General features: G+C 44.8%; 1 protein-coding gene across 1 annotated transcript in view; it reads right to left on the bottom strand.

Moving 5' to 3' along the window:
- Nucleotides 1-26,625, bottom strand: part of RAB31 (RAB31, member RAS oncogene family) — an 83,255-nt gene that overhangs the window by 18,244 nt on the left and 38,386 nt on the right. Inside the window, exons 4-5 of the mRNA XM_070361846.1 lie at nt 14,640-14,711; nt 13,640-13,746 (exon numbers count right to left, since the gene is read on the bottom strand). Coding sequence (XP_070217947.1) covers nt 13,640-13,746; nt 14,640-14,711 — 179 coding nt within the window. The remainder of the gene's footprint in view (nt 1-13,639; nt 13,747-14,639; nt 14,712-26,625) is intronic.

The raw sequence follows: 26,625 nt of genomic DNA, 5'->3' as shown, positions 1-26,625 counted from the left end.
CCCTCAATCTTCCAGCATCAGGGTCTTTTTCAGTGAGTTCGTTCTTCCCATCAGGTGGCCAGAGTATTGGAGCTTCAGCTTCAGCATCAGTCCTTCTAATCAGTATTGAGGGTGGATTTCCTTTAGGATTAACTGGTTTGATCTCCTTGCAATCCAAGGGACTCTAAAGTCTTCTCCAGCATCAGTTCAAAAGCATCAATTCTTTGGTGCTCAGCCTTCTTCATGGTACAACTCTCACATCCATACACAACTGCTGAAAAAACCATAGCTTTGACTAGACAGACCTTAGTTGGCAAAGTGATGTCTGGGACAGACACCAGGGTTTGAAGCTGGGCCCCACACCTTCTCAGCCACAGGACCCAGGTAAGTTCCTCAATCTGTGTCTCTGTTTCCTTATTGGTACGTTGGGAGAATGATGGTAACTCTTACAGGCAGGGCTGTGAAGATTAAGATAAACTACTCATAACAGTCTCTGGCACACAGTAAGCATTCAGTTCAGGTTGACAGTGATGACTCAGTCCACTATCTAAGTGAACAGTACTTAAGTAAATATTGTGCCATTTGAAAGTAACCACTGACATGGCTATAATTCTTCACAGAAGTTACATTTTGAACTCTGAAAGGTCTGGGCAATGTGCAAAATGAAAGATGAAAGACTAGTATATTCTAAGAAAATCTCCAGGAGCAAAAGCTTGTCTCTGCTTAATTGTGTGTTAGTCGCTGACTTTTTAAAAAATCTCTCCTTCACCCCCTAAAGAAGGTTAGAAAGAGTACTGTGGTTTTGGATTAGAGTCAGAGGCATCAGTATAAACTTATGTTTATCTTAATATAGATACAAATGAATGATTATAGAAATAATTATAGATACATGTGAGTGTATACTCCAGTTAGCATCCATACACATATTTCCTAGCTCCGTTTACCTAGACTCAACAACATTCCAGTAGCAATGAGCACAGTCACCCCAGATCTTGGTTTCTAAATACCCTTTTCCAGTAGAAGCGACAAGAGCTGCTTGGAGAAATGGCTGAGTCTAGAGCTGTATCCTAAAACATACAAGATGAGTCTGGAACATCTCCTTGTGCCAAAAAGTAAGGAAGTGCTAAAGAACCAAAATGATGGGAATTTGTTAAAGGAACACAGAAGCAACAGAAAGGGCTCCCAGTGGCCAAAGTTGGAGCAATTTGAGCAACAAGTTAAGTAACACAATATTGCACTATAACTTAAACTATATATAAATATCTGTGAGTCCACACTGATACAGATAAATGACGAAATAAAAAAAATCAGGGAGGGGAGACGAATTTCACCTGCAGAAGAATTACAAATAATTTATATCGGGACTCCTCCCTCAAGGAGGTGGGGCACAGCCCCCGCCCTCAAGTGTGGGCTGTGCCCAGGGACCGCCTTCCAAACAGCAGGGGAGGGTAACTTTACAGCCACCACCTCGGCCAGGAGGTCAAGGTCCACCTCACCAGGGATGTTGTCATGCTGGTAACACAAACCCTTGCTTAACTGGTAATAAAGTCACGAAAAGAGCACTTTACTTCTGTGGTCTTCTTCCCCTAAACACATGCCCGCCCCCAGTCCGGTCACAAGAAACACAGCAGACAGACGCCAAAGGAGAGAGGTCCAAACTACCTGACCAGTACTAAAAACTGTCAAGGTCATCAAAAACAAAGTAAGTCTGAGAACCTGTCCCAGCCCAAAGATCCTAAAGAGACCTGGCAACTGGATGTGATACAGTGCTCTGGATGCGATCCCAGAATAAAAAAGGGATATAAGGGGGAAGGAGTGAAATCTCAGTAATGTATGGACTTTAGTTAATAATAAATTATCAATACCATCAATAAAGTTAATAAAAGTATCAGAAATGAAGAATCAATAACTAAGGAATATAGGTGTGAAAAGAAGAGAAGCGAAAAGTAAAGGAGAAAAGGAAAATTATACCCATTTGAATGCGGAGTTCCAAAGAAGAGCAAGGAGAGATAAGAAAGCCTTCTTCAGTGATCCGTGCAAAGAAATAGAGGAAAACAATAGATGGGGAACAACAGAATGGGAAAGACTAATTGCTTCAAGAAAATTAGAGATACGAAGGGAACATTTGATGCAAAGATGGGCTCAATAAAGGTCAGAAACAGTATGGACCTAACAGAAACAGAAGATATTAAGAAAAGCTGGCAAGAATACAAGGAAGAACTGTACAAAAAAGATCTTCATGACCCAGATAATCACGATGACATGATCACTCATCTAGAGCCAGACATCCTAGAATGTGAAGTCAAGTGGGTCTTAGGAAGCATTACTACGAACAAAGCAAGTATAGGCGATGGAATTCCAGTTGAGCTATTTCAAATCCTAAAGGATGATGCTCGGCAAGTGCTGCACTCAATATGCCAGAAAATTTGGAAAACTCAGCTGTGGCCACAGGACTGGAAAAGGTCAGTTTTCATTCCAATCCCAAAGAAAGGCAATGCCAAAGAATGCTCAAACTACCGCACAATTGCACTCATCTCACACACTAGTAAAGTAATGCTCAAAATTCTCCAAGCTAGGCTTCAGCAATATGTGAATCGTGAACTTCCTGATGTTCAAGCTGGTTTTAGAAAAGGCAGAGGAACCAGAGATCAAATTGCCAACATCTGCTGGATCATGGAAAAAGCAAGAGAGTTCCAGAAAAACATCTATTTCTGCTTTATTGACTATACCAAAGCCTTTGACTGTGTGGATCACAATAAACTGTGGAAAATTCTGAAAGAGATGGAAATACCAGACCACCTGACCTGCCTCTTGAGAAACCTATATGCAGGTCAGGAAGCAACAGTTAGAACTGGACATGGAACAACAGACTGGTTCCAAATCAGGAAAGAAGTACGTCAAGGCTGTATATTGTCACTCTGCTTATTTAACTTATATGCAGAGTACATCATGAGAAATGCTGGACTGGAAGAAGCACAAGCTGGAATCAAGATTGCCAGGAGAAATATCAATAACCTCAGATATGCAGATGACACAACCTTTATGGCAGAAAGTGAAGAAGTACTAAAGAGCCTCTTGATGAAAGCGAAAGAGGAGAGTGAAAAAGTTGGCTTAAAGCCCAACATTCAGAAAACAAAGATCATGGCATCCAGTCCCATCACTTCATGGCAAATAGATGGGGAAATAGTGGAAACAGTAAAAAATAAACAGACTTTATTTTGGGGGGCTCTAAAATCACACTGCAGATGGTGACTGCAGCCATGAAATTAAAAGACCCTTGCTCCTTGGAAGGAAAGTTATGACCAACCTAGACAGCATATTGAAAAGCAGAGACATTACTTTGCCAACAAAGGTCCGTCTAGTCAAGCCTATGGTTTTTCTGGTAGTCAAGTATGGATGTGAGAATTAGACTATAAAGAAAGCTGAATGCTGAAGAATTGATGCTTTTGAACTGTGGTGTTGGAGAAGACTCTTGAGAGTCCCTTGGACTGCAAGGAGATCCAACCAGTCCATCCTAAAGGAGATCAGTCCTGAGTGTTCATTGGAAGGACTGATGTTGAAGCTGAAACTCCAATACTTTGGCCATCTGATGAGAGGAGCTGACTGATCTGAAAAGACTCTGATGCTGGGAAAGATTGAAGGCAGGAGCAGAAGGGGATGACAGAGGATGAGATGGCTGGATGGCATCACCAACTCAATGGACATGAGTTTGGGTAAACTCCGGGAGTTGGTGATGGACAGGGAGGCCTGGCATGCTGTGGTCCATGGGGTCACAGAGCCGGACATGACTGAGCGACTGAACTGAACTGATAGATTGCTCAGTTTGGACAAATGTACCACAGTAATCATTGTAAGGTGTTAAAAGTAGGGGAAATGCTGGAGAAGGAAATGGCAACCCACTCCAGTACTCTTGCCTGGAAAATCCCATGGATGGAGGAACCTCATAGGCTACGGTCCATGGGGTTGCAAAGAGTCTGATATGACTGAGCAACTTCACTCTTCTTTCACTTTACCCTAAATCACACTGTTATAATCTGGCTTATATCACATTAGACCATCCAACACAAGGATCCCAGACAAACAAAGACACATCTCTATAAGGCATGACATCCCTAGAGCTTAAAAAGATTAACAAAAAAAAAAAAGTAGGGGAAATGGGGCTTCCCTGGTGGCACAGTGGATAAGAATCCACCTGCCAATGCAGGGGACACTGGTTTGAGCCCTGGTCTGGGAAGATCCCACATGCTGTGGGGCAACTAAGCCCCTGTGCCACAACTACTGAGTCTGTGATACGCTACAAGAGAAGCCACTGCATTGAGAAGCCCTTGCACCGCGCCTAGAGAGTAACCCCTGCTCTCTACAACTAGAGAAAGTCTGCATGCAGCAAGGAGGTCCAGTGCAGTCATAAATAAACAAATTTTTTTTTTTACATAGGGAAAACTAGATGTGGGATATGTGAGAACTGCATACTAACTTTTCAACTTTTCTATGAATATAAGACTATTCTAAAATAAAGTTTATTTAGGCTTCCCTGCAAAGATGGGCTCGAAAAGGACAGAAATGGTATGGACCTAACAGAAACAGAAGATATTAAGAAAAGCTGGCAAGAATACACAGAAGAACTGTACAAAAAAGATCTTCATGACCCAGATAATCACGATGGTGTGATCACTGACCTAGAGCCAGACATCCTGGAATGTGAAGTCAAGTGGGCCTTAGAAAGCATCACTACGAACAAAGCTAGTGGAGGTGATGGAATTCCAGTTGAACTATTCCAAATCCTGAAAGGTGATGCTGTGAAAGTGCTGCACTCAATATGCCAGAAAATTTGGAAAACTCAGCTATGGCCACAGGACTGGAAAAGGTCAGTTTTCATTCCAATCCCAAAGAAAGGCAATGCCAAAGAATGCTCAAACTACCGCACAATTGCACTCATCTCACATGCTAGTAAAGTAATGCTCAAAATTCTCCAAACCAGGCTTCAGCAACACGTGAACCGTGAACTTCCAGATGTTCAAGCTGGTTTTAGAAAAGGCAGAGGAACCAGAGATCAAATTGCCAACATCTGCTGGATCATGGAAAAAGCAAGAGAGTTCCAGAAAAACATCTATTTCTGCTTTATTGACTATGCCAAAGCCTTTGACTGTGTGGATCACAATAAACTGTGGAAAATTCTGAAAGAGATGGGAATACCAGACCACCTGATCTGCCTCTTGAGAAATTTGTATGCAGGTCAGGAAGCAACAGTTAGAACTGGACATGGAACAACAGACTGGTTCCAAATAGGAAAAGGAGTACGTCAAGGCTGTATATTGTCACTCTGCTTATTTAAGTTATATGCAGAGTACATCATGAGAAACACTGGACTGGAAGAAACACAAGCTGGAATCAAGATTGCCGGGAGAAATATCAATAACCTCAGATATGCAGATGACACCACCCTTATGGCAGAAAGTGAAGAGGAACTCAAAAGCCTCTTGATGAAAGTGAAAGTGGAGAGTGAAAAAGTTGGCTTAAAGCTCAACATTCAGAAAACGAAGATCATGGCATCCGGTCCCATCACTTCATGGGAAATAGATAGGGAAACAGTAGAAACAGTGTCAGACTGTATTTTTCTGGGCTCCAAAATCACTGCAGATGGTGACTGCAGCATGAAATTAAAAGACGCTTACTCCTTGGAAGGAAAGTTATGACCAACGTAGATAGCATATTCAAAAGCAGAGACATTACTTTGCCAACAAAGGTTCATCTAGTCAAGGCTATGGTTTTTCCTGTGGTCATGTATGGATATGAGAGTTGGACTGTGAAGAAAGCTGAGCACCAAAGAATTGACGCTTTTGAACTGTGGTGTTGGAGAAGACTCTTGAGAATCCCTTGGACTGCAAGGAGATCCAACCAGTCCATTCTGAAGGAGATCAGCCCTGGGATTTCCTTGGAAGGAATGATGCTGAAGCTGAAACTCCAGTACTTTGGCCACCTCATGCGAAGAGTTGACTCATTGGAAAAGACCCTGATGCTGGGAGGGATTGGGGGCAGGAGGAGAAGGGGATGACAGAGGCTGAGATGGCTGGATGGCATCACCGACTCGATGGACGTGAGTCTGAGTGAACTCTGGGAGTTGGTGATGGACAGGGAGGCCTGGCGTGCTGCGATTCATGGGGTCGCAAAGAGTTGGACATGACTGAGCGACTGAACTGAACTGAACTGAGCTGGTGACTCAGATGGTAAAGAATCTGCCTGCAACGGGCAGACCAGGGTTTGATCCTTGGATCAGGAAGATCCCCTGAAGACAAGTTAATCGCAACCCACTCCAGTATTCTTGCCTGGAGAATTCCATGGATGGGGGAGCCTGGCGGGATACAGTCCAGAGGGTGGCAAAGAGTCAGACACAACTGAACACACACAGACTACTAAGTTTAAAATTAGCTATAAAAATAAACACTCCCCAATACACACATGGAGATTTGGGCCCCAACTCTCTCCTAATCTCCAATAGACCAGAACATACAAATCCACAGTCACACCATACACTCTCATGAAACCTTCTCTGCGGCCTACAAGTATCAGTTACAGAGATTCTGGGCCATATCAGAGGTCTAAGACCATTTATCAAGACTCATGATAAGGCTGTGATAATTAAATCAGAGGAGTATAGGTGTGACGGTGACCAAGCAGGCTGGTGAAACAGAACTGAGAGCCCTAGAAACAGACCTATGCACCAGGGCACGTGACATAGGACTGAGATGGAGAGACTGCAGATGGGAGAGAACGGACTTTACAACCAGCAGTGCAGAGACACATGGCCATCTACATAGGAGAACCGAGGCAGTGTATACAAAATCGAGGCCAAGTGACTTAAGGACAGACAGGAAAACAAAACTGCAAAGCTTTTCAAAGATAATCAACACAGGGAATATCTTCTTGATCTTAGGGGTGTGGAAAGATTTCTTAAATGACTCATCCTCCCTCTACCCTCCATGCCTAAAAAGGTATAAAGGAAAAAAATTGATTAATTCTCTTAGGCAGGAATTATAGACGTCTGATGATGTAAAAATATAAAGACAGTGAAAATATAAGACATAAATTTGAAGAAGATATTTCAGCATATACTATCAAAGATAGATAACAGATAGATAGATAGACAAATGTTGTTCAGCCACTCACTCATGTCCAACTCTTTGCGACTCCATGGACTGTAGCCCCCCAGGCTCCTCTGTCCATGGGATTCTCCAGACAATAAAACTGAAGTGGGTTGCCAGTCCTTTCTCCAGGGGATTTTCCCAACCCAGGAATGGAACCCATGTCTTCTGATTGGTGGGTGGATTCTTTACCACTGAGCCACCACATGCTATGAATAAGTAAGATTAAGGTAAACATCCCAATAGAAAAGAATGAGCAGGCTCTTCACACAAGGAGAAATCTCAATGGCCAATAAATAAAAATGTGCCGACTTGGCTGGTAACTGGGGAAAAGCAAACTGAAATTCTTATCATCTGTCTCTCCTCGCCCTGGCGTCTTACAGCACTAAGGGCAGAAAGCACTGGGTGTCTCCTGCACAGCCTGTGTCCCCTTTGGAGAACCCTGGTGTCACCTTGGTAAAACTGAGCTCATGACTCAGCAATTAGACTCTCACACACTCGAGCCTAGAGGAATGCTTACACTTGGCACTAAGAAATGTGCAAGAATACTCAAGAAGCACTGTTCATAGTAACAACAAGCCAGAAATCACGCAAATACCCACCACTGCAGGATGGGGAGACAAGCTGTGTTACACTCAGTTCAAATAGAACCGTGTGCTGGAAACAGGCAAAGTACAGTTAACTTTCGTCAGGAATCTCCCAGGGTGAGAGACAAGACATCATCTAAGACACATAGGTTATTTCATTTGTGCAAAGTTCAAAAGCAGGCAAGCCTGAGCCTATTGTTTAGAAAGGCAAACATGGGTGGCAAAGTATGAAGGAAAAAAGCATGGCTATCGCAGAAGTCAGCAGCAGAGACCTGTGCGGGGAGGGAAGGGGATGTGATTGGAGAGGGAGGCGCACTCGTAGGTTCAGAGCTGTTCATTTTGTTCTTTAAAATTCATATGATTCTTTAAGATACACATAAATGTTTTATAGACTCTTCATTAAGTTGTTGCTGTTGTTCAGTCTCTAAGTCGTGTTGGATTCTGCAACCCCAGGGACTGCAGCACACCGGGCTTCCATGTCCTTCACTATCTCCTGGAGTTTGTTCAAACTCATGTCCATTGAGTTGGTGATGCCATCCAACCGTCTTTATAGACTACTTTATAACTGAAATGGAAAGCAATCCCAGATCATTGTCTGGGGAGGACAATCATCAATTCCTTCCCCCTGCTTGGATGAGAGATGCAGGCTCAGCCCCCACATAGCACAGAAAATCATGCACCTCAGGGCTCAGAGCACACACTGTAACAGGGCAGACTCTACACCTCCTTATCTCACATGAGGAAAATGCTGGGTGTGTTGATTTCATTCACTCATTTCAGTTCAGTTCAGTCGCTCAGTCGTGTCCGACTCCTTGTGACCCCGTGAATTGCAGCACACCAGGCCTCCCTGTCCATCACCAACTCCCGGAGTTCACCCAAACCCATGTGCATCGAGTCGGTGATGCCATCCAGCCATCTCATCCTCTGTCATCCCCTTCTCGTCCTGCCTTCAATCTTTCCCAGCAGCAGGGTCTTTTCCAATGAGTCAGCTCTTTGCATCAGGTGACCAAAGTATTGGAGTTTCAGCTTCAACATCAGTCCTTCCAGTGAACACCCAGGACTGATCTCCTTTAGGATGGATCCTCCTTTAGGAGGATCTCCTTTGGTTGGATCTCCTTGCAGTCCAAGGGACTCTCAAGAGTCTTCTCCAGCACCACAGTTCAAAAGCATCAATTCTTCGGCGCTCAGCTTTCTTTATAGTCCAACTCTTACATCCATACATGACCACAGGAAAAACCATAGCCTTGACTAGACAGACCTTTACTTACTTGTTTGTTTATACTGCACCTCGAGGCTTGTGGGATCTTAGTTCCTCGACCAGGGATTGAACCTGGGGCAGTGAAAATTCAGTCTTAACTAATGGACTGCCAGGGAATTCCCTGGGTGGGTTTTAAAACTTCCAGCATATTTCCACATCTTGTACAGGAGTGGTTTTTGACATTTACTGGCTTTTGTGCTTTTTGGTATTTGGAATAAATTGGATTTTTATCACCCAACATCTAAAGTTCAATTATTTGGTCTGTATAATTTTAAAGAAACACTTAGACCAATTTTGGCCCACTGTGAAGACTGGAATGAGCTTTAAAGTCAAATGTAAGAAGTGAAAGCAATTTGTGTATTCTTAGTCAAAAATATGTATTTCCAAATATATTTCTCATCTGTTAAAGCCCTTGACTTTCTCCCCAAACTTGAAACCACTGGTGCCTGGTGACTTCTGATGGGGCTGGTGTGTGTTTCAGGCAGTTGCACAGCGGGGCCGAGCCTGCACCATCCGGGCGTCAGCCCAGGCCCTCGGTCTGGCTGTTACACGGGAAGCTGCAGGAACCTTAGTGGCCCCCATGCCTGCCCTGAGGCTGGCAGGTAGGCTCCCCAGCTTTAGTTATTGGTGACTCCACAAAGCTCTACATTGAGAAGAAGCTGTGGCCACAGAGGCTCAGGAGAAGACAGAGTCATGACTGATGGACGATGGAGCCCCGGGTATGAGAGACACAAGCAGGCGGCAGGACCCCAGGGGATCACCACCCCGGCCACGCACATCAACCCAGACACTCCACACACTTGTAAGCTGTTTACAGACTGTCCACGTACCACCCACCATCTTCTCCCCATTCCCAAGCGTAGACCTGTCAAAGGCCCTCCCTCATGCATGCCTCTGTCCACTGTCTTCCCTTCCCGGAGTCGCCTCCTACCCAGCTCCTCCTGAACAGCCCAATGTGTGACACGTGGTATCCACAAGCCTTCCCCATCACCTCCGTGACTGTGGGCTTTCCTGTTCCTGAATCCGTTTGTCCTCCCTGCACCCGAACGGAACTTTATTAACACAGTTTTATCGCTCACTAGGCACCTTCTCGCTCTCCCACCCTGTGGCCCCCTTGGCTCCCCAAACAAAGGCAAGCGGTCTAAGGAGGCACTTGCTTTTCTTTCCTTGTACTTCCCATAGTGCCTCCAGTGGGCTGAGTCGAGTCAGGGAGTTAATCCCATTTCAATTCCAGGGCACTTTCAAACTATGCCAGGCATAGCTCGGCACAAGGATTAAGAGGCTTACACAACCAACCAAAGTCTGTTAGGTGAGCCTGGTTCCCCCTACACACACACACACACCCCAATCTATATACGCTCCTTCTCCAACTCCCAGTGAAAACCAAACTGTAGTCTCTGGCAATTACAGAAGAAGCCAAGTACTTGATTAAAGTAAAAGAAGGTCAAGCTCTAAATAAGGTATTGAGTGTAGATACTTGGCTAATGCCCCAGAAAAGTCGTACCAGCAGGCGGAATCCGGAGCAGCTGGACTGGCTGACCAAGAACTCAACTCTACTGCCATGGACAGGAATCAACAGCAGGTGCCCATGAGGTTCACAGGCCTATCACTTACCAGACTATTTATGTCTAGAGGGAGAAAGTTTATCCTTGGGGCAAGGACCAGTCCAGCAGGCTTCCCCCTCCAGGTTTTCCTAAATGGGAGTTTTTACATAGTTCCCCTGTTGTTCTTTTGTACAGCATGTGTGGGGGGGGGCGCACAGGGAGTGGTTAAATTCATTCTTTGGCTCAGTCTGTTTACAAAGCTTTAGTTCATCGTATACAACATATATAATATGCATGCATGTATGTGCACATATATATATCCACACACACACCACTGCCTAAGATTTACTTATTTTTTTTTTTAATCTAAATCCAGTCTTTGTGAACTGAAATTTTTACTGGAGTAGCTGTGGATTCACACAGAGTTACAAGAAATAATACCGAGAGTCCTTGTACACGTTGCCCTGTTTTCCCAAATGGCACCATTTTGCAAAACTATAATATCACCCAGAATCCTGACACCCACACTCCATCTCATTCAGATTCCCCTGGTTTTACTGGTGCTCCTCTGTGTGAATTAAGTTCTACATAGTTTTATCACCCATGTGGGTTTGTGTGCCACCCCCTCCCCCACAGAGAGGTGACAGTTCTAGCATCACAAGGATGTCCCTGCTGCCCTTCCTCCCCCGGCCCCCTACACATCATCCTGACCACAACCACTAATCCCTCTCTGTTTCAAAAATGGCTTCACTCCCCAAACATTATACAAGTAGAATCATACACCATGAAACCCTTGGTACTGGCTTTACTTACTCAGCTGTATTTCCCTGCAGGTTCGTCCAGGTGGCTTGCATCTGTTCTGTTTCTTTACATTGCTGAGTAGTATTCCACAGTGTGACACGCCTGCTGTGTCCACTGAAGGACAGCCGGACTGATTCTGCCACTAACAAGGCTTCTATGAACACTCATGTGCCAGTTTTCTGTGAACCCACATTTTCATTGCTCTGGGATAAATGCCCCAAGAGTGTGATTGCTAAACACACAATAGTTTCATGCTTGGTTTTAAAAGAAATTGCCCAACTGTCTTCCAGAGTTTTATATTCATGTAAATCACGTACCAATCACATCCTCTTCCTCGGCCACAAATGCTGTGTCATGATGTGGGGCAATCCTTCTACGGCAATTTAGAAACAGAGTGTCAGGCCAGGATCTTTCAAGAGACCAAAAATGGAGCAAACCAAATACCAGAGCTAAAGGCACCTCTGTTTTTTCACCATGTGGATACCAGTGAAAACTGAAAGTGTTAGTCACTTAGTCATGTCCAACTGTCTGCGCCCCCATGGACTATAACCCACCAAGCTCCTCTCTCCATGGAATTCTACAGACAAGAATACTGGATCCGATTGCCCTGTCCTCCTCCAGGGGATCTTCCCGACCAAGGGATCCAATCCGAGTCTCCTGCATTGCAGGTGGATTCTTTACTTTCTGAGCCATGAGTGTCTTGCAACAAATTCCACTCTTTCCTGAAATTAATTTCAATTGGGTTTCAATTCCCTGTAATCAAGAGTCCTAATTCCATTCACGTTTAAATCATTTTCTGCTTAAACTGTCACCCACCAGTGTTCCCACGATCTTCAAGGCTTAGTTCACTGAAAGTCACACCTTTACCACAATCCGTGGTGTCGGCTGACAGCAGAGGCTTTCTCTCAGCAGAGCCCACCTCCATCTGCCCACCCCACCTCCTTCCAACAACAGAAGTGAAGGCCATTCAGCTGGGAATTCTAGATGATCAGGCTGTCTCAGGATTACAGGAAAGAAGGCAGAGCCCTAAACTAAGTCTAGAGAGTTAAAGATTTGTACCCTGAAAAACAAACAATTAAGTGGTGGTTACAGGTGTGATTACAAACCAACCTGATGCAATGTGATATAAAGCTTTTGAAATCCCAAAGAAACAGAGCAACCTGGCAGAGACTACCTTCAGGGTTTCCACAAGGTCTGTTTTCAATATTCATCACGCTTTGGTTTCATCATGTTTGGATTAGCAAAACCTGAAGTGTGGGTTGTGGTCTTTACGGAAATCAAGTACTCGCATTGCTGAGAATTAAATTAACCAGGGAAGGGAGACAATGCAAATTCACCGTTTCCTTTTTTATTTCAGTTTTATTTAGTAAAAAATAGTTTGCTTATCAGACTAGATAAAGCCACCATCACAGCTCTCGTCCACGTAATTTGGGTTCCTACAAACCTTCCTCCATCAGAAGTTCAATATCCAAATAATGTTAATTTTAAACTACAGCCTTGACTTAACATGGGTAAGATGAAGCTACAGGACTGAAACAATGTTGTTCATGATTTTTCAGAAAAGAAAAAACATGTGTATATACGTACATACGTACACACACGCTATAGGGTCCTATTTTCCTAACTGCTCTTTGCTCACAATGACTGCCCAGAAACAGCCAAGGCAGACACTCCACTCTCTCTGGGGGAAGCCCAAGTGTTCACACATGAGGCACCAAATTCAGATCTTGGAACAAAACAGTGAGCTCATACTGACCCGGCCACATCCTTTAAATTAAAGTCTGGAAAGAAAACGAACAGGACGTTATGGAAAATGTGAAGAATTCTAACACTCCTTCCCATATGAAAATGGTAATGGTGGTAACAATGACAAAAACAACAGAAAAGGTAACAATAAACAACAATAAGGCAATTCCCTGGTGGTCCTCAGCTTAGGACCCCGAGCTTCCACTGCCAGGCCCAGGTTCCATCCCTGGTTGGGGAACTAAGATCCTGCAAGCCTCTTGGTGAGGCCAAGTAAAATAAATATATTATTAAAAAAAATAAGGAAACCATTTAGCCCAAAGACATGTAGAGTCAGGAGTGTAACTGTGCTCTGTACAGGAGACTTGATGGTAATATTCATGAGTGAGTGCTCCCTCATATTTGCATTTCCCAATTATTTCCCCTCAACTCTACTCTGCTTGAATAACACCTTGATGACCACAAGTGGATGACATGGGTTAAATGATGACAGAACAGACTTAACCACGTGGGTATGACAGCGTTTCAAGCACAGACATTCAAGGTGGAGAACATGAGCCCCACACACATCTTTTCAATTCCTCTCACCTGATGTCCGAGAGATCGCACTTGTTCCCGGCGATGGCCATCACGATGTTTTCCGGACCGTGTTCCTTCAGCTCTTTCACCCACTTCTTCAAGGTATGAAATGAATCCTAAACCAAAAGTGTAGTCAACCTTGGGAAAGACCCCTCAACCACACAGAAATACAAACCCAATATAATCCACTGAAGAAAAATATTTTCAGGGGGCACACACATACAGATGAACACACTACCTCAATCTTGGCACAAAATTTAGTATTAGCTAAGTTTTACTCACATAGGCTATAAAAGGTTTATGTAAAACATAAACTTGATGAAGATAATCATGTTAGTAATTTCCTTCTACAAATAACATTAATTTTAAATTAAAGCCCTGCCTTAACATGAATAAGATGAAGCTACAGGGCTGAACAATGTTGTTCATGATTTATCAGAAAAGAAAAAACAGATATATATATATATCTATCTTTTTTTTTCCACAAAAGAGTTGGACATGACTTAGTGACTAAACAACAACAATAACCAAAGATGCAAAACTGAAAAATACTTTTCCTTTTCTTAAAAAAACTGAACATTCTGGAGAACAGTATTAGCAGGCATGACCTTAGCCCTACGAACAGAGAATCAATTTTAAAAATGAATGATGACTGTTGTTTAATTTAGCAAATAGATTTGAAAGGCTTTGCTACATGTTGTTGTTGTTTAGTCGTTCAGTTGTGTCTGACTCTTTGAGACCCTATAGACTGTGGCCCACCAGGCTCTTCTGTCCATGGGATTCTCCAGGTAAGAATACCTGTGTGGGTTCCCAACTCTTTCTCCACTTGCTACGTATAGACAAGATAAACTCAGCATTTAGTGTTCATTCCCAGCAACCATTGTTGCACCGTACTATGCAACCTCATCCCAGGCTCCAGGCAGGACTCAGGCAGTGAAGTCCCTGCTTCGGTCTTTCCAGAACAGAGAGAGGCCATAAATGGCACCCGCGTTCTAAAGGGGGCTCCTACCTGCTTGGTAATGTCGTACACTATGACAGCCGCTGCAGATCCGCGATAGTACATGGGGGCCAGGGAGTGAAACTGAGGAACAAGGGACAGTTTTAGGCCAAGGTAAGCATGTTTATACAATTCCACATGACCATAACATTATCATTCTACATCAGCCCCACAGGATCCCTGGATTCCCCCACAGGACTTCCCCAGGACTCAGATAATACATTTTCCTCCACCACAGCTCATACCCTTGTGATTTACAGACCGTGAAACTCACTCTTGGGCCTGGCCAAAAGTAAACGTTATTATCAGTGTGGCTATCCTAGGAATTTTCTTTTCTTTACTGCTCTTTGTTTATCTTATATGATGGACCAGGACAATCTCATTAGGATGATACAACAATAAGATGTCTACTAAGGACACAGATCACACAATCTGGGGCCAGCCTCTAGGGAGGAACACCTCAGCTGGGGCACCTCAGCCTCTGCCCTCGGGGCTGGGCAATTCCTACAAATTCTCAACAAACGGTGAGAGAGATGAGCTTCACTCTAAACGTGAACAGAGCAATCATCGCTGGTCAGAACCACTGACCCCCAAGAACCACTTATCCCCAGGTAGGATGGATACATATCGCGGGGACACACACAGATTTTATGTCTATTTTGAAGAATATACTTTTAAACATATTTGAATATATCTGAAGAATACTTCACAGAGGGGTTTTGAAAGACAATGAGAAAAAGATAACAGCTCAATAGAAAAATGAACAGAGAATATAGATAGATGAATCACAGAGGAAGAGTTATAAATTGCCAATAAATATTTTTAAACATGTCCAATGATAATAAAAGAAATGAAAACAAAAGCAATGATGGACTATTAATTTATTAAGTATTAAAAAGTCATCATAACTGGAGTTGGTGTGGCTTTGGGGAGGGAGGCACTTACTCATCCACAAGAATGTATTTAAAGATGTGACTTCCGAGGGAACTCCCTGGTGGTCCAGTGGCTAAGACTTCACAGTCCCAATTCAGGGGGCCCGGATTCGAGCCCTGGTCAGGGAACTACATCCCGCATGCCGCAACAAGGGGCCCAGCACACCACAACGAAAATCCTGTAACCTACTACTAAGACCCAGCGCAGCCAAGTAAATGAATAAATAAATATTTAAAGGAGAAAAAATAAAAAGAACTGCTTACGGAAAGTCAGACAAAGACAAGTATCTTATGATATCACTTATATGTGGAATCTAAAAAAAACAACACAAATGAACTTCTTTACAAAACATAAACTGACTCACTGACATAGAAAACAAACTTACGGTTACCAAAGAGGAAAGCTAGGAGGAATAAGTCAGGAGTTTTGGATTAACATATATACACCATGCACGCAGGCTAAGTTGCTTCAGTCATGTCTGACTCTTTGTGACCCTATGGACTGTAGCTTATGTGATTAAACTTATGTGTAGCTTATGATGAATCTATGTGATCCTCCAGGCAAGAATACTGGAGTGGGTCACCATTTCCTCCTCCAGGGGTTTTTCCCAACCCAGAGATCAAACCCACATCTCTTGTGTCTCCTGCATTGGCAGATGGATTCTTTACCACTGGTGCCACCTGGGAAGCCCCATATACACACTACTATATATAAAACAGTAGATTCAGAGGGATATGTGCTTGCTAAGTCGCTTCAGTCACGTCCAACTCTTTGCGACCCTGTGGATCATAGTCTGCCAGGCTCCTCTGTCCATGGGATTTTCCAGCAAGAACCATCTCCTACTCCAGGGGATCTTCCGAACCCAGGGATCAAACCCATGTCTCTTATATGGATTTATATATGTGTATAAAAATCACTTTGCTGTACACCTGAAAGTAACATAACGCTGTAAATCTCCAATATGAAATAAAAATCAAATTTAAAATAATAAAAATAAAAGCAGCCATATTTACTAGAGAGTCGGGGTTGGGGGGAGCAGGGAGGGGAGGAAGGACAGACATTTTCCCAGCAAACAATAAAACCATCATTTGTTTACTTTCTGAGCAATGCTTTTCACTGAACCAACACTGGCCAAGTTGAAATGATCCTATCTGGAAACTGGACGCCATGTCCACTCCCGAGGTTCCCCTCTACTGCAGGATGTTAGCACGGCCTCACCAGGCCCCTGTCCCAGCCTCTGGCCCTCGGGCGAGTCTCCACTCCATGAGAAGCTGCCCTGCACCCGTGTGGTTTTCAAAAGGGGGCACATGTTACACGGAGCTCAGGATGGACACAGGAGTTCCCAGCAGGAGGGCCCTGGCCACTGACCATGACTCACTGAGGACAGAGCTTTCCATCAGCACTGACTACCCAGCTCTGGGCTGTCCTTGTCAGCCCTCAAACATCTATTTTTAGTCCATTTTTTGGCAACCCACTCCAGATGCAGAAACCAAAATCAGAATCCCTGCCATAAAGGAGGAAAAGGCCATGTATTTGCTAGACATTCCTGCTTTGCTAATGGAAAGGAATAAAGTGTCCCTGCAGCCCAATTACATAAAATGCCCATTTTTCCAAAACAGCCTCCATCTAAGAAAAGTCCACTTAAACACTTGAAGTAGGAGAGGCAGTACCAAATGTACATCTCGAAAATCGAGACACTCGCGAACTCAGACACAAACTGTGGATCTTCTAAAATTGTTCTCAGCAGTAACGCCATGGAGTGAATCTGGAACAGTCACTGGTCTACAGGTCTCATGAATTATTGATTAGAGCTTTCTATATAATGCATTACTTGCTGTTTCCTTCCTCCAAATGGAAGCATTTTGAAATAAATCCGGGGGTGAAGCCACTTCAACTTTATTGCCGGGGACTTGGGGGTTTTAATGAGCTAAAGTTCGAGTCTCAGTTCTAAAACCCAATAACGCATTGACCAAAGGACGTTTGTGGAGGACAGAAAGATAAATCACATCTTGCCTACAATGTGTATGCTTCCCCCACAAATATAAAACAAAGGCACCACAAACAGCCTCAGTATTCAACATGACATCATTCCATTTCCATGAGGTCGGAATTAAGACTGATGAAACACTTGAGTAAAAGATTCTTCTAGAAACCAAGTGCGCAATCACAGGAGGTTGACAAAACTTATCAAAACAACTCACTTTGAAAGGTTATTTGAAAATCAGCGCAATAGAGGTCAATTCAAAATCCCTTCCTCCCTAACTATATCTAGAATGCCACATTAAAGAGTTCAGATAACTCTCAGGTGACATTTAATCGTTTCGAAGAAGCACAGGGCGCCGAGAACAGACAAATGTGTTCGCTCAAAAGAAATAACTGTTTATGTCCGTGTATGTGTGTGACTGTGTTGTAACTGCCGGATGTCTACAGGGTGAGGGCAAGGGATTGCCCTCCTCTGAGCGTCTTAGACCCTCAGCTTTCACAGGTGCAAAGTGCCACCCACTTCCAGCAACCACCAGAGGGATACGTGGGCATGGCCTTTCTGGAAAGCATCTGGACAATGCATTTACAAAGGCTTACCTACACTCCACTGGCAGAGGAATGGATCCAGCAGATGTGGTATATATATGGGCTTCCCAAGTGGCACTAGTGGTAAAGAATCCACCAGCCAATGCAGGAGACTAAGGGATGAAGGTTCGATCCCTGGGGTACACAATGGAATATTACTCAGCTATTACAAAAAGAACAAAATAATACCATTTGCAGCAACATGGATGGACCCAGAGATTATCATACTGAGTGAAGTAAGTCAGACACAGAAAGACAAATCCATATGATATCATTTATATGTGGAATCTAATTTTTTAAAAAGATACAAATGAACTTACTTAAAAAACAGACTTATAGATATTGATAACAAACTTACAGTTACCAAAGAGCAAATGTGAGGGAGAGGGATAAATCAGAAGCTTGGGATAAACACAGGCACACTACTATATATAAAGTAGATAACCAACAAGGACCTACTGTGTAGCACAGGAAACAGTACTCAGCATTCTGTGATAAGTAAGCTACATGAGAAATGAATCTAAAAACGAAAGAATATATGTATAACTGAATCATGTTGCAATACACCTAAAACTAAGACTACATTGTAAATCAACTCCAGTAAAATTAAAATTAAAAAAAAGTCTTGAAACATTCGTACACTGTGACTCAACAGTTTCACTTCTGAAGGGGATGATCAGAGGTGGCCTCAAAGAAACCATAATTGGTTGGTTTAATAGCTGGAATACTGGGCAGCAATTAAACTCAAGTTTCTGAAAAATATTAAATGGCATAGAAATCAAGACGGCTCAGTATTTCCCAAGGGGAGTGTCCTGCAGAACACTGTGCCCTTGAAGTGCTTTTTGGAGAGAAAGGTTTCTTGGCCAAGTAAGTTTCAGGAACTGCTACATACTAAAACTTTCGAACCATGTGTTGGAGAAGATTCTTGAGAGTCCCTTGGACAGCAAGGAGATCAAACCAGTCAATCCTAAAGGAAATCAACCATGAATATTCATTGGAAGGACTGATGGTAAAGCTGAAGCTTCAATTCTTTGGCCACCTGATGTGAAGAGCTGATTCATTGGAAAAGACCCTGATGCTGGGAAAGACTGAGGCAGGAGAAGGACAACAGAGGATGAGATAGTTGGATGGCATCACCGACTCAATGGACATGAGTCTGAGCAAATTCCGGGAGACAGTGGAGGACAGGGAAGCCTGGCGTGCTGCAGTCCACGAGGTTGCAAAGAGTCGGACACAACTTAGCAACTGAACAACATATTATAATGCTTCCCTGGAGTTCACAAAGTATTATTGGTACATGAAAGGCTCTGAAATTTTCTATAATAAAGAAACTTATTTATTTTGCTTTCACTCAGAATTCTTTATTTTCTACCTTTTTTCAAGCAATATTTCTTAACATCTAGGGACCTAGTGAGTGTCCTGAGAACCCACTTTAGGGGCACAGGGTGAAGAGATCTCGACTCAAGACAGGGTGCTGACCTGCATCTGGCTCAGTACCAGTCTGGGTTGGGGTAGGCAGGGGTGGGTGGTGACAGCTAAGGTTTTCCCAGCTCTGTGAGGACTCATGGTCAAGGTCAGACAGACTCTGGATGGAATTCTCGCCCCGCTCTTGCCTCACCTGCAACACAAAGCTCCCTTCATCCCATTCCACAGTGTTCTGTGTGCACACACGCACAGTCAGCACCCAGTGGAAAGAACCATTCCAGGAAACCCCATCCTTTAGACCACCCAGTCGACTTCAGGCAGAATTCCTTAATATGGGTTTGTGGCATCATAAATTCCGTAGAAGCAATGTTCTGCATGTCAAGAAGGAGCAGTGATGGAAAATACATGAAGTTTCCTAAAAAGGACCAACCCCAGCTGGGCTCTGCCTCCCGGGTGAGAGTTGCCCCAGCCGAGGGCACTGGCATCAGGCCCACGAGCTGCAGGGCTCAGTTGTCTGAGGATCTCAGCGCTGGTCCCTGTGTGATGCTTTCATAGTCCGGGGGCCCGTGCCACTCTGTCCTGGGGGTGGGGGCAGCACACAAGCAGAAATCCTCAGCCTCCCCCAGAATGCCAGGGCAGTGGGCAGTCTAGGGCAGAAGCCAGAACATGTCCTGAGGTCCCTCAGGGTTCAAACAAAGGGGGAAGAGGGGGAAGGGCATTTCTGACATTCCCGACATTCCCAGCTGGCAGAGGCTGAATGGAAAAACCATCACTGAATGTACCTTCTGTGCCATTCAGAAGAAGGTTTCTGAGTTTTACACAGACCCTCTCTCTCCACAGAAAGCAGAAAGGCCTATTTAATATGCCTACTCAGATGTCCTAAAAACCCAATAATAAATAAAGTTGAATAGAAAAACCTATCAAAATGGCTGTTTCTGAATAATGCCATTACAGGCAAATCCATCACTTGTTTTCACGGTTCCTGAAAGAACTCTTTTAAAATGTTAACTGTATACATTATGTTTGCAATGAAAAGGGATTTTTTTCCCCCTTTACTTTCTTTTTTCTTTTAAAGTGCCAATGCCAAAGGATTTCCTCAGCATTCAGGAATCACATCCACAGAGCTCGCCCCTCCTCCATTCACACCTTTTCTCAGCTACCGAATCCACCCAGAACCGTCTGTAAACCCCTGTTTGGGCAGGAGCAGGAACTCAACAAACTTTCAGCAATGAAAGAGCCAATAACCCTGTGTGGATGGGCAGGCTAGATGGTGGTGGTGGGGGTGGGGGGGTGTCCCATTGTACAGATGAGAAAACCAAGGCTCAGGATGATTAAGCAAACTGCCCACAGACACACAGCTCTTAAAAGTCCTTAAATGTAGGTCTTCTGACCCCAAATTCCACTCTTCTTCCACGATTCAGTTTCTTCTCTGAAATGAAGCATCACTTTCAGAGGTGTAATGAAGATATGGGCTGGCACTAACTTTACTCATTCATTCAATACCCATCTACTGGACATCTGGTACATGACAGGGCCATTCTAAGTGATGGAGACAGAGGGTCAGCAGGTAGGACAATAGTCCTCCAAGATGTCCACAGCTTCATCCTTGGACCTGTGACCTCTTACAGCACAGGGCGGCCGGAGGTGGGCAGCTGGTCCTGGGAAGGGAGGTTATGCCGGGCTACCAGGTTGGGGCAGTGGCATCACACAGGGTCTTCCACACGCGTCCTCTCCGATGGAAGAGGGAGGCGGGGGAGTCAGAGAAGCTTGAAGATGCTCTGCTTTGAAGATGGATGTATGGGCCACAAGGCAAAGACTGTGGGCCGACTCTTCTCAGAGCCTCCAAATATGAACCTGCCGGCCCACAGTCCAGACCTGGGAGGCTGTGAACCCAGGTTGTTAGAAGGCACTACATGTGCATTACAACAGCCACGGGAAACAGAGACGGTGAAGACGCCGACAAACCCCTGTCCTTCAGAAGCGCTCACTCTCCTCAGAGTGGACGGAGGAGGTGGCTCCTTCAGGGCCGCTCTGAAGATAAAGTTCCCGCTCAGAGGACACACCTTTGTCCCCATAACAGGACATGCAGGGGCTCACAGACATGCTTTTCCATGCTACACAAAGTCTGTGTGTCTAACTTCCTTGTCAGGAACGACATTTATTGCTTGTATTTTAACCAGGGGTATGAAATCAGCTGTGTAAAAGGAAAAGAGGGAAAGCAGGGGAGGAGAGAGGCCGACCAGGTAAAGGGCATCTCAGGTTCTTAACAAGCACAACCCCAGCCGGGCCCCAAAGTCCTGCCTCCGGCCCCACCACCTGGGCTCTCTGCCCTAGGTCCCCTGAGAGTCACAGGAGGAGACTGGCCTTTAGCCAAGAGGTGCAGACCCTGCCTCACAATGAGAAGTCACTTATGGCATCATGTGGATGCATGCTAAGTTGCTTCAGTCGTGTCCAACCCTATGGACTGTAGCCCACTAGGCTCCTCTGTGCATGGGATTCTCCAGGCAAGAATAGTAGAGTGGGTTGCCATGCCCTCCTCCAGGGGATCTTCATGACCCACGGATTGAACCCACATCTCTTAAGTCTCCTGCATAGGCAGGTGGGTTCTTTACCACTAGTGCCACCTGGGAAGACTTTATGGCATCACATCCCAGACTAAAGACAAACAGAAAAAGCCCTAGGAGCCAAGAGTCTTCATCCAGAGGAGCCACATCAGTCCCCAGGAGGGGGAGATGCTCTCTGGGGAGCCGAGGGTCAGTCCTGGTGGGGAGGATGCCGGAGGAAGGGGCTGGGTCCCTTCAGGCCAGCTCAGGGTTGAGACCCCCCACCCCACCACTGCTCCTGAGTCCCCATTCCCCGTCCCCTCCCCCTTCCCAGCATTCCCATCCCACCCACCGAGGGCAGAGACTTTTCAGTGTTTCCTGAAGGACTTACTGGATTTATTTTTTCAGTACACGGACGTGTCTTTCCTCTTTCTCTCCCGTCGGCAACATTCTGACACCCAGCAGGACAATTCTGCACGTAAAATCTTATTTTCCTAAATGACGCTAACACCCCCACACAGAACAAACCCTGGGAGCCAGGTCAGCGAGCAGCTGGTTCTGCTCCAGCCCAAACACCACTGTCACACTCTTTTCCTCGGTTTCTGTCGCCGGGTCTCTGCCCCTCTGGGTGACTTTTCACTAAAAAGTGACTCTTGAGGCTCCCAGGCCCCATCGACAGCCGCTGCTCTCATTTAATAGCACATCTGCAGGCCTCTGAGCCATCAGCTTCACACACAACCTTCACCCACTTTTCCTTTCTGAGAGCCTTCTTGTGGGTGGGGGGATGGAGGGAGGGCATAGTTCCCTAACTGAGACCTCAGTCCACACTGCGGAAGCCCTGTTCTCTAAGAAGGGGTGTTGTACGGACCCTACCTCCTCCCACTGAAGGCAGATCCCCCTCCATGGAAGTCTGTGAGGAGGGGCCAAGGGTGAAGCCCCCCGCCCTCCAGCAGCGCTGAGAGTGTAGGCTCGGTGCTGGGAGCTGGGAGCTGGCCTCTCTCTCCAGGGGCTGTAGGGCGAGTTGGGGAGAAAACAAAGATCAGCTCTTTCAGAGACTGTAAGAGGCCTCTTTCTTCAAGGAGGCCTGAAGGTCAAACTTTCCTCTGACTTTAGCCACAGCCTATGAATAGTGAACCATTTTCCTGACCACGAACTCCAGGGCCCTAAGAAAGAAGGAAAGGGAGCAGAAGTTTCTTTTGATGTTTGGAAAGAGCCTGAACTTGACCTTAAACTTGCTGTCTTCGATTCTCTTTTCCTTCCCAAGGACTCATTCTGACCCAATATTGAGGCCACGGCTTTCTCAGCTGCACCCTAGCATCTGTGATTCCGTTATGTAAGCTTCCAAGTTATGGGAGATGGGAGGAGCTGAGCCCAAGAAGGGAAATGAGCGGGCTTGCCAGGTGGCTCAGCAGTAAAGAACCCACATCTCAGCAATGCAGGAGACTCAGGTTCTGTCCCTGGGTGGGGAAGATCCCTGAGAGAAGAGAATAGCTACCACTCCAGTATTCTTGCCTGGAGAATCCCATGGACAGAGGAGCCTGACGGGCTATAGTCCATGGTGTCACAAAGAGTAGGACACGACTTAGCAACTAAACAAGCCAACTAGGAAAGACGGACAACTACAACGATGACTCTAACCAAATGAAACAAAACAATAAGATGATGTTCATTTTTTTTCCAGGTTAGATTCTTAAAATAATGCTGCTCTGATGGATCGCATCAGGAAAAGGAAGTCTGACATTTTTCCTGGATGCTGACATTTTTAATGGAGTTATTCTATGGATTGTCATTGTGTTTTAAAGCAGGCACAGAAAGATTTGGAAGTATACATCTAGAAAGGTAAAGCTTCATTTCACATTGTGATACTCAGTAGCAATGAGGATACATTGGTCCCCAGTTGAAATGAAAGAACAAAAGAGGAAATCAGAGGAAACTCAGAAGGAAGGAATGAGTTGACACCTGGCACAGAAGTCTCATTTCCCCTCACAAATCCTAACAATGGGAGCTGGGAAGGCAAAGCTCGGCAGATAAATTCCCTTCTCTCCCCAGGGCTGTCTCTGAGCTCCAGTCCCTGAGAGCATCCTGCTAGAGGCTCTGCTGACCTACTGCTGCCCCTCCTCACCCATCAGCATGAAGCAGAAATCAACAGGACAACCCCTGCGAACAGGACAGGGTAAACACCCCAGGAGCCGCCTCCGAGCTCCGACAGGGCCCTCTTCTCTTGAAACAACACCCCAGTCAATGCACAAATCTCAAAGACAGTAAGCTTTTAACAAACTGGATTCAGCAATCAACTGGAAATGGTTACACTTTTTTAACCATTTTTTTTTTTTTTTACAGAGGCACTTGATGAATTACCATTTGCCACTGAAAGAACTGAAGGATGCCCATCATACAGGGCTGAACTAAAAGCAAAAGACAACATGTCAAGAATGAATGCACTCTTATACACAGAAGAAACGCTAGTTGGAAAAGATACATGCACCCCTATGTTCATAGCATCACTATTCACAACAGCCAAGATGTGGTAACAACCTAAGTGTCCATCAACAGAGGAACAGATAAAGAAAATGCGGTACTTACAAACTGTGGGATATTACTCAGACATAAAAAAGAATGAAACAACAGCTATGTGGATGAACCTAGAGATTATTATACTAAGTGAAGTAAGTCAGACAGAGAAAGACAAATATCACATGATATTACTTATATGTGAAATCTAAAACATGACACCAATAAGCTTATTTATGAAACAAACTCACAGACACAGAGCACAGACTTGTAGTTACCAAGAGGGACAGAGGGCTGAAGACAGACGATGGACTGGGAGTCTGGGATTAGCAGATGCAAGCTATTTCACACAGGATGGATAAACAAGGTCCTACTCTACAGCACAGGGAACTATATTCAATATCCTATGATAAACCATAATGGAAAAGAATATGGAAAGAATACATATGTGTGTGTGTATAACTGAGCCACTTTGCTATACAGCAGAAATTAACACGACATTGTATATCAACTACACTTAAATAAAATATACAACAAACAAAAAAGAGTGAATGCACTCTTCTACAAGAACAGGAGACCAGGATCCTTTTACATCTTCAGTGCTCAGAGGGAAAAGTCATCCTTGGAGAGTACAAATCTGTGCCACATCTATTGTAGACACAGCACCACAGTAAGTAGGACATTGACAGGAGCGCTCTGTGTGCCAGGCAGACTCAGACATGGTCCAGTTTTGAGGAGTCGTCACATGCAAAGCACCGCGCTGAGCAGTTATATCTGTCTTGATACGGTCAACTCATAAATCCAAAGAGACTGGGTTTAGCATTGTAAAAACTAAGGAGAAGAGCAGTAGATTTCTACAACGATAAGGAGGGAAAATAAAATGCACTGGACTCCAGCGATTAATGAGAGAACCAATTGCAATCCGCACCAGCAACAGCAGGGAGTTTATTTTTAGCTCAAACATGAGGCAACGTCATTACAAGCACGATTAAGTCCAGCATGAAGCTGCCAAAACGACTGAAAAATTGCCATCACTGGAGCGAGAGCAGGCTGCATGGAGGGACGAGGCAAGGTCAGCCTGGGGGGAGCACGCCAGAGGGATCTGTGACCACGAGGTCAGGCGGACTCTGTCCACTCACGATCCACAAACCTGGATTCACCTGAAATGACCACCCAAACCCAAGCTCCCTTCCCTGGAGTACAAGAAGAAGCCCTAATATGAGGCTTATGCTTTTCAAATTATAGACACAGTGATATAGTCACAGGTATCTACAACCTGAGAGATACATTTTAGAAAAGCAATTAGAATAATTAAAAATACAGGCCTATGAAAGAAATGTTACGGTGCTTTTGCTTTGAGATGCTAAGTGGGCCAGACTCCAAACTCTGATAGTCACATTAGAGTCAAATTTCACCCAAAGTAATTGATCTCATGACTATTAGACTAGGTAAGTCAATGTCAAGAACCCTGCTTCATCACACAGAAATCTCCCTCTAGGGACACTTCAACACAAGTGAAAACAGCAGGTTATAAAGAATCAGGATCCTATTGATAAGAAATTATCCCACACACACACAGTCAGCTATCTGGAGAATGGCCACCTAATGTCAACAATAGAAATAATACCTGGGCCGTGGGATTTTGGATCATTTTAATTGTGCGGTTTTGTGTGCTTTTTTCCCATCAATACAGAACTATCAATCCCAGGACCCAGACTGCTCAATTCAGAGTTCTGCTTTATACCTTCTTGGCTGTGTGGTCTTGACCAGGTTACTCAACCTCTCTGAGCCGGGGTGACCTCCCCTGTGGATGGCGATCAAGACAGTCCCAGCTGAGCGCCGTGAGTGGGCTACACGCATTAGTGTAGTAAGCACGCAGTAAGCACTGAGCACAAGACCGGGGCACAGCCTAGAGGACATGCAGCGCCAGAAAGAGCCGCAACGCTGCCTCTCCGTGTAAAACAGACTTACGACACTCTGGAAGAGCTGCTGCAGGGGCTTCCCTGGTGGCTCAGTGG

The sequence above is a fragment of the Bos mutus genome, chromosome 24 (genome assembly GCF_027580195.1).
Source record: "Bos mutus isolate GX-2022 chromosome 24, NWIPB_WYAK_1.1, whole genome shotgun sequence".
Classification (NCBI taxonomy): Eukaryota; Metazoa; Chordata; class Mammalia; order Artiodactyla; family Bovidae; genus Bos; species Bos mutus.
The sequence above is the reverse complement of the archived record's forward strand: the minus strand, read 5'-3'. Positions and strand labels throughout refer to the sequence as shown.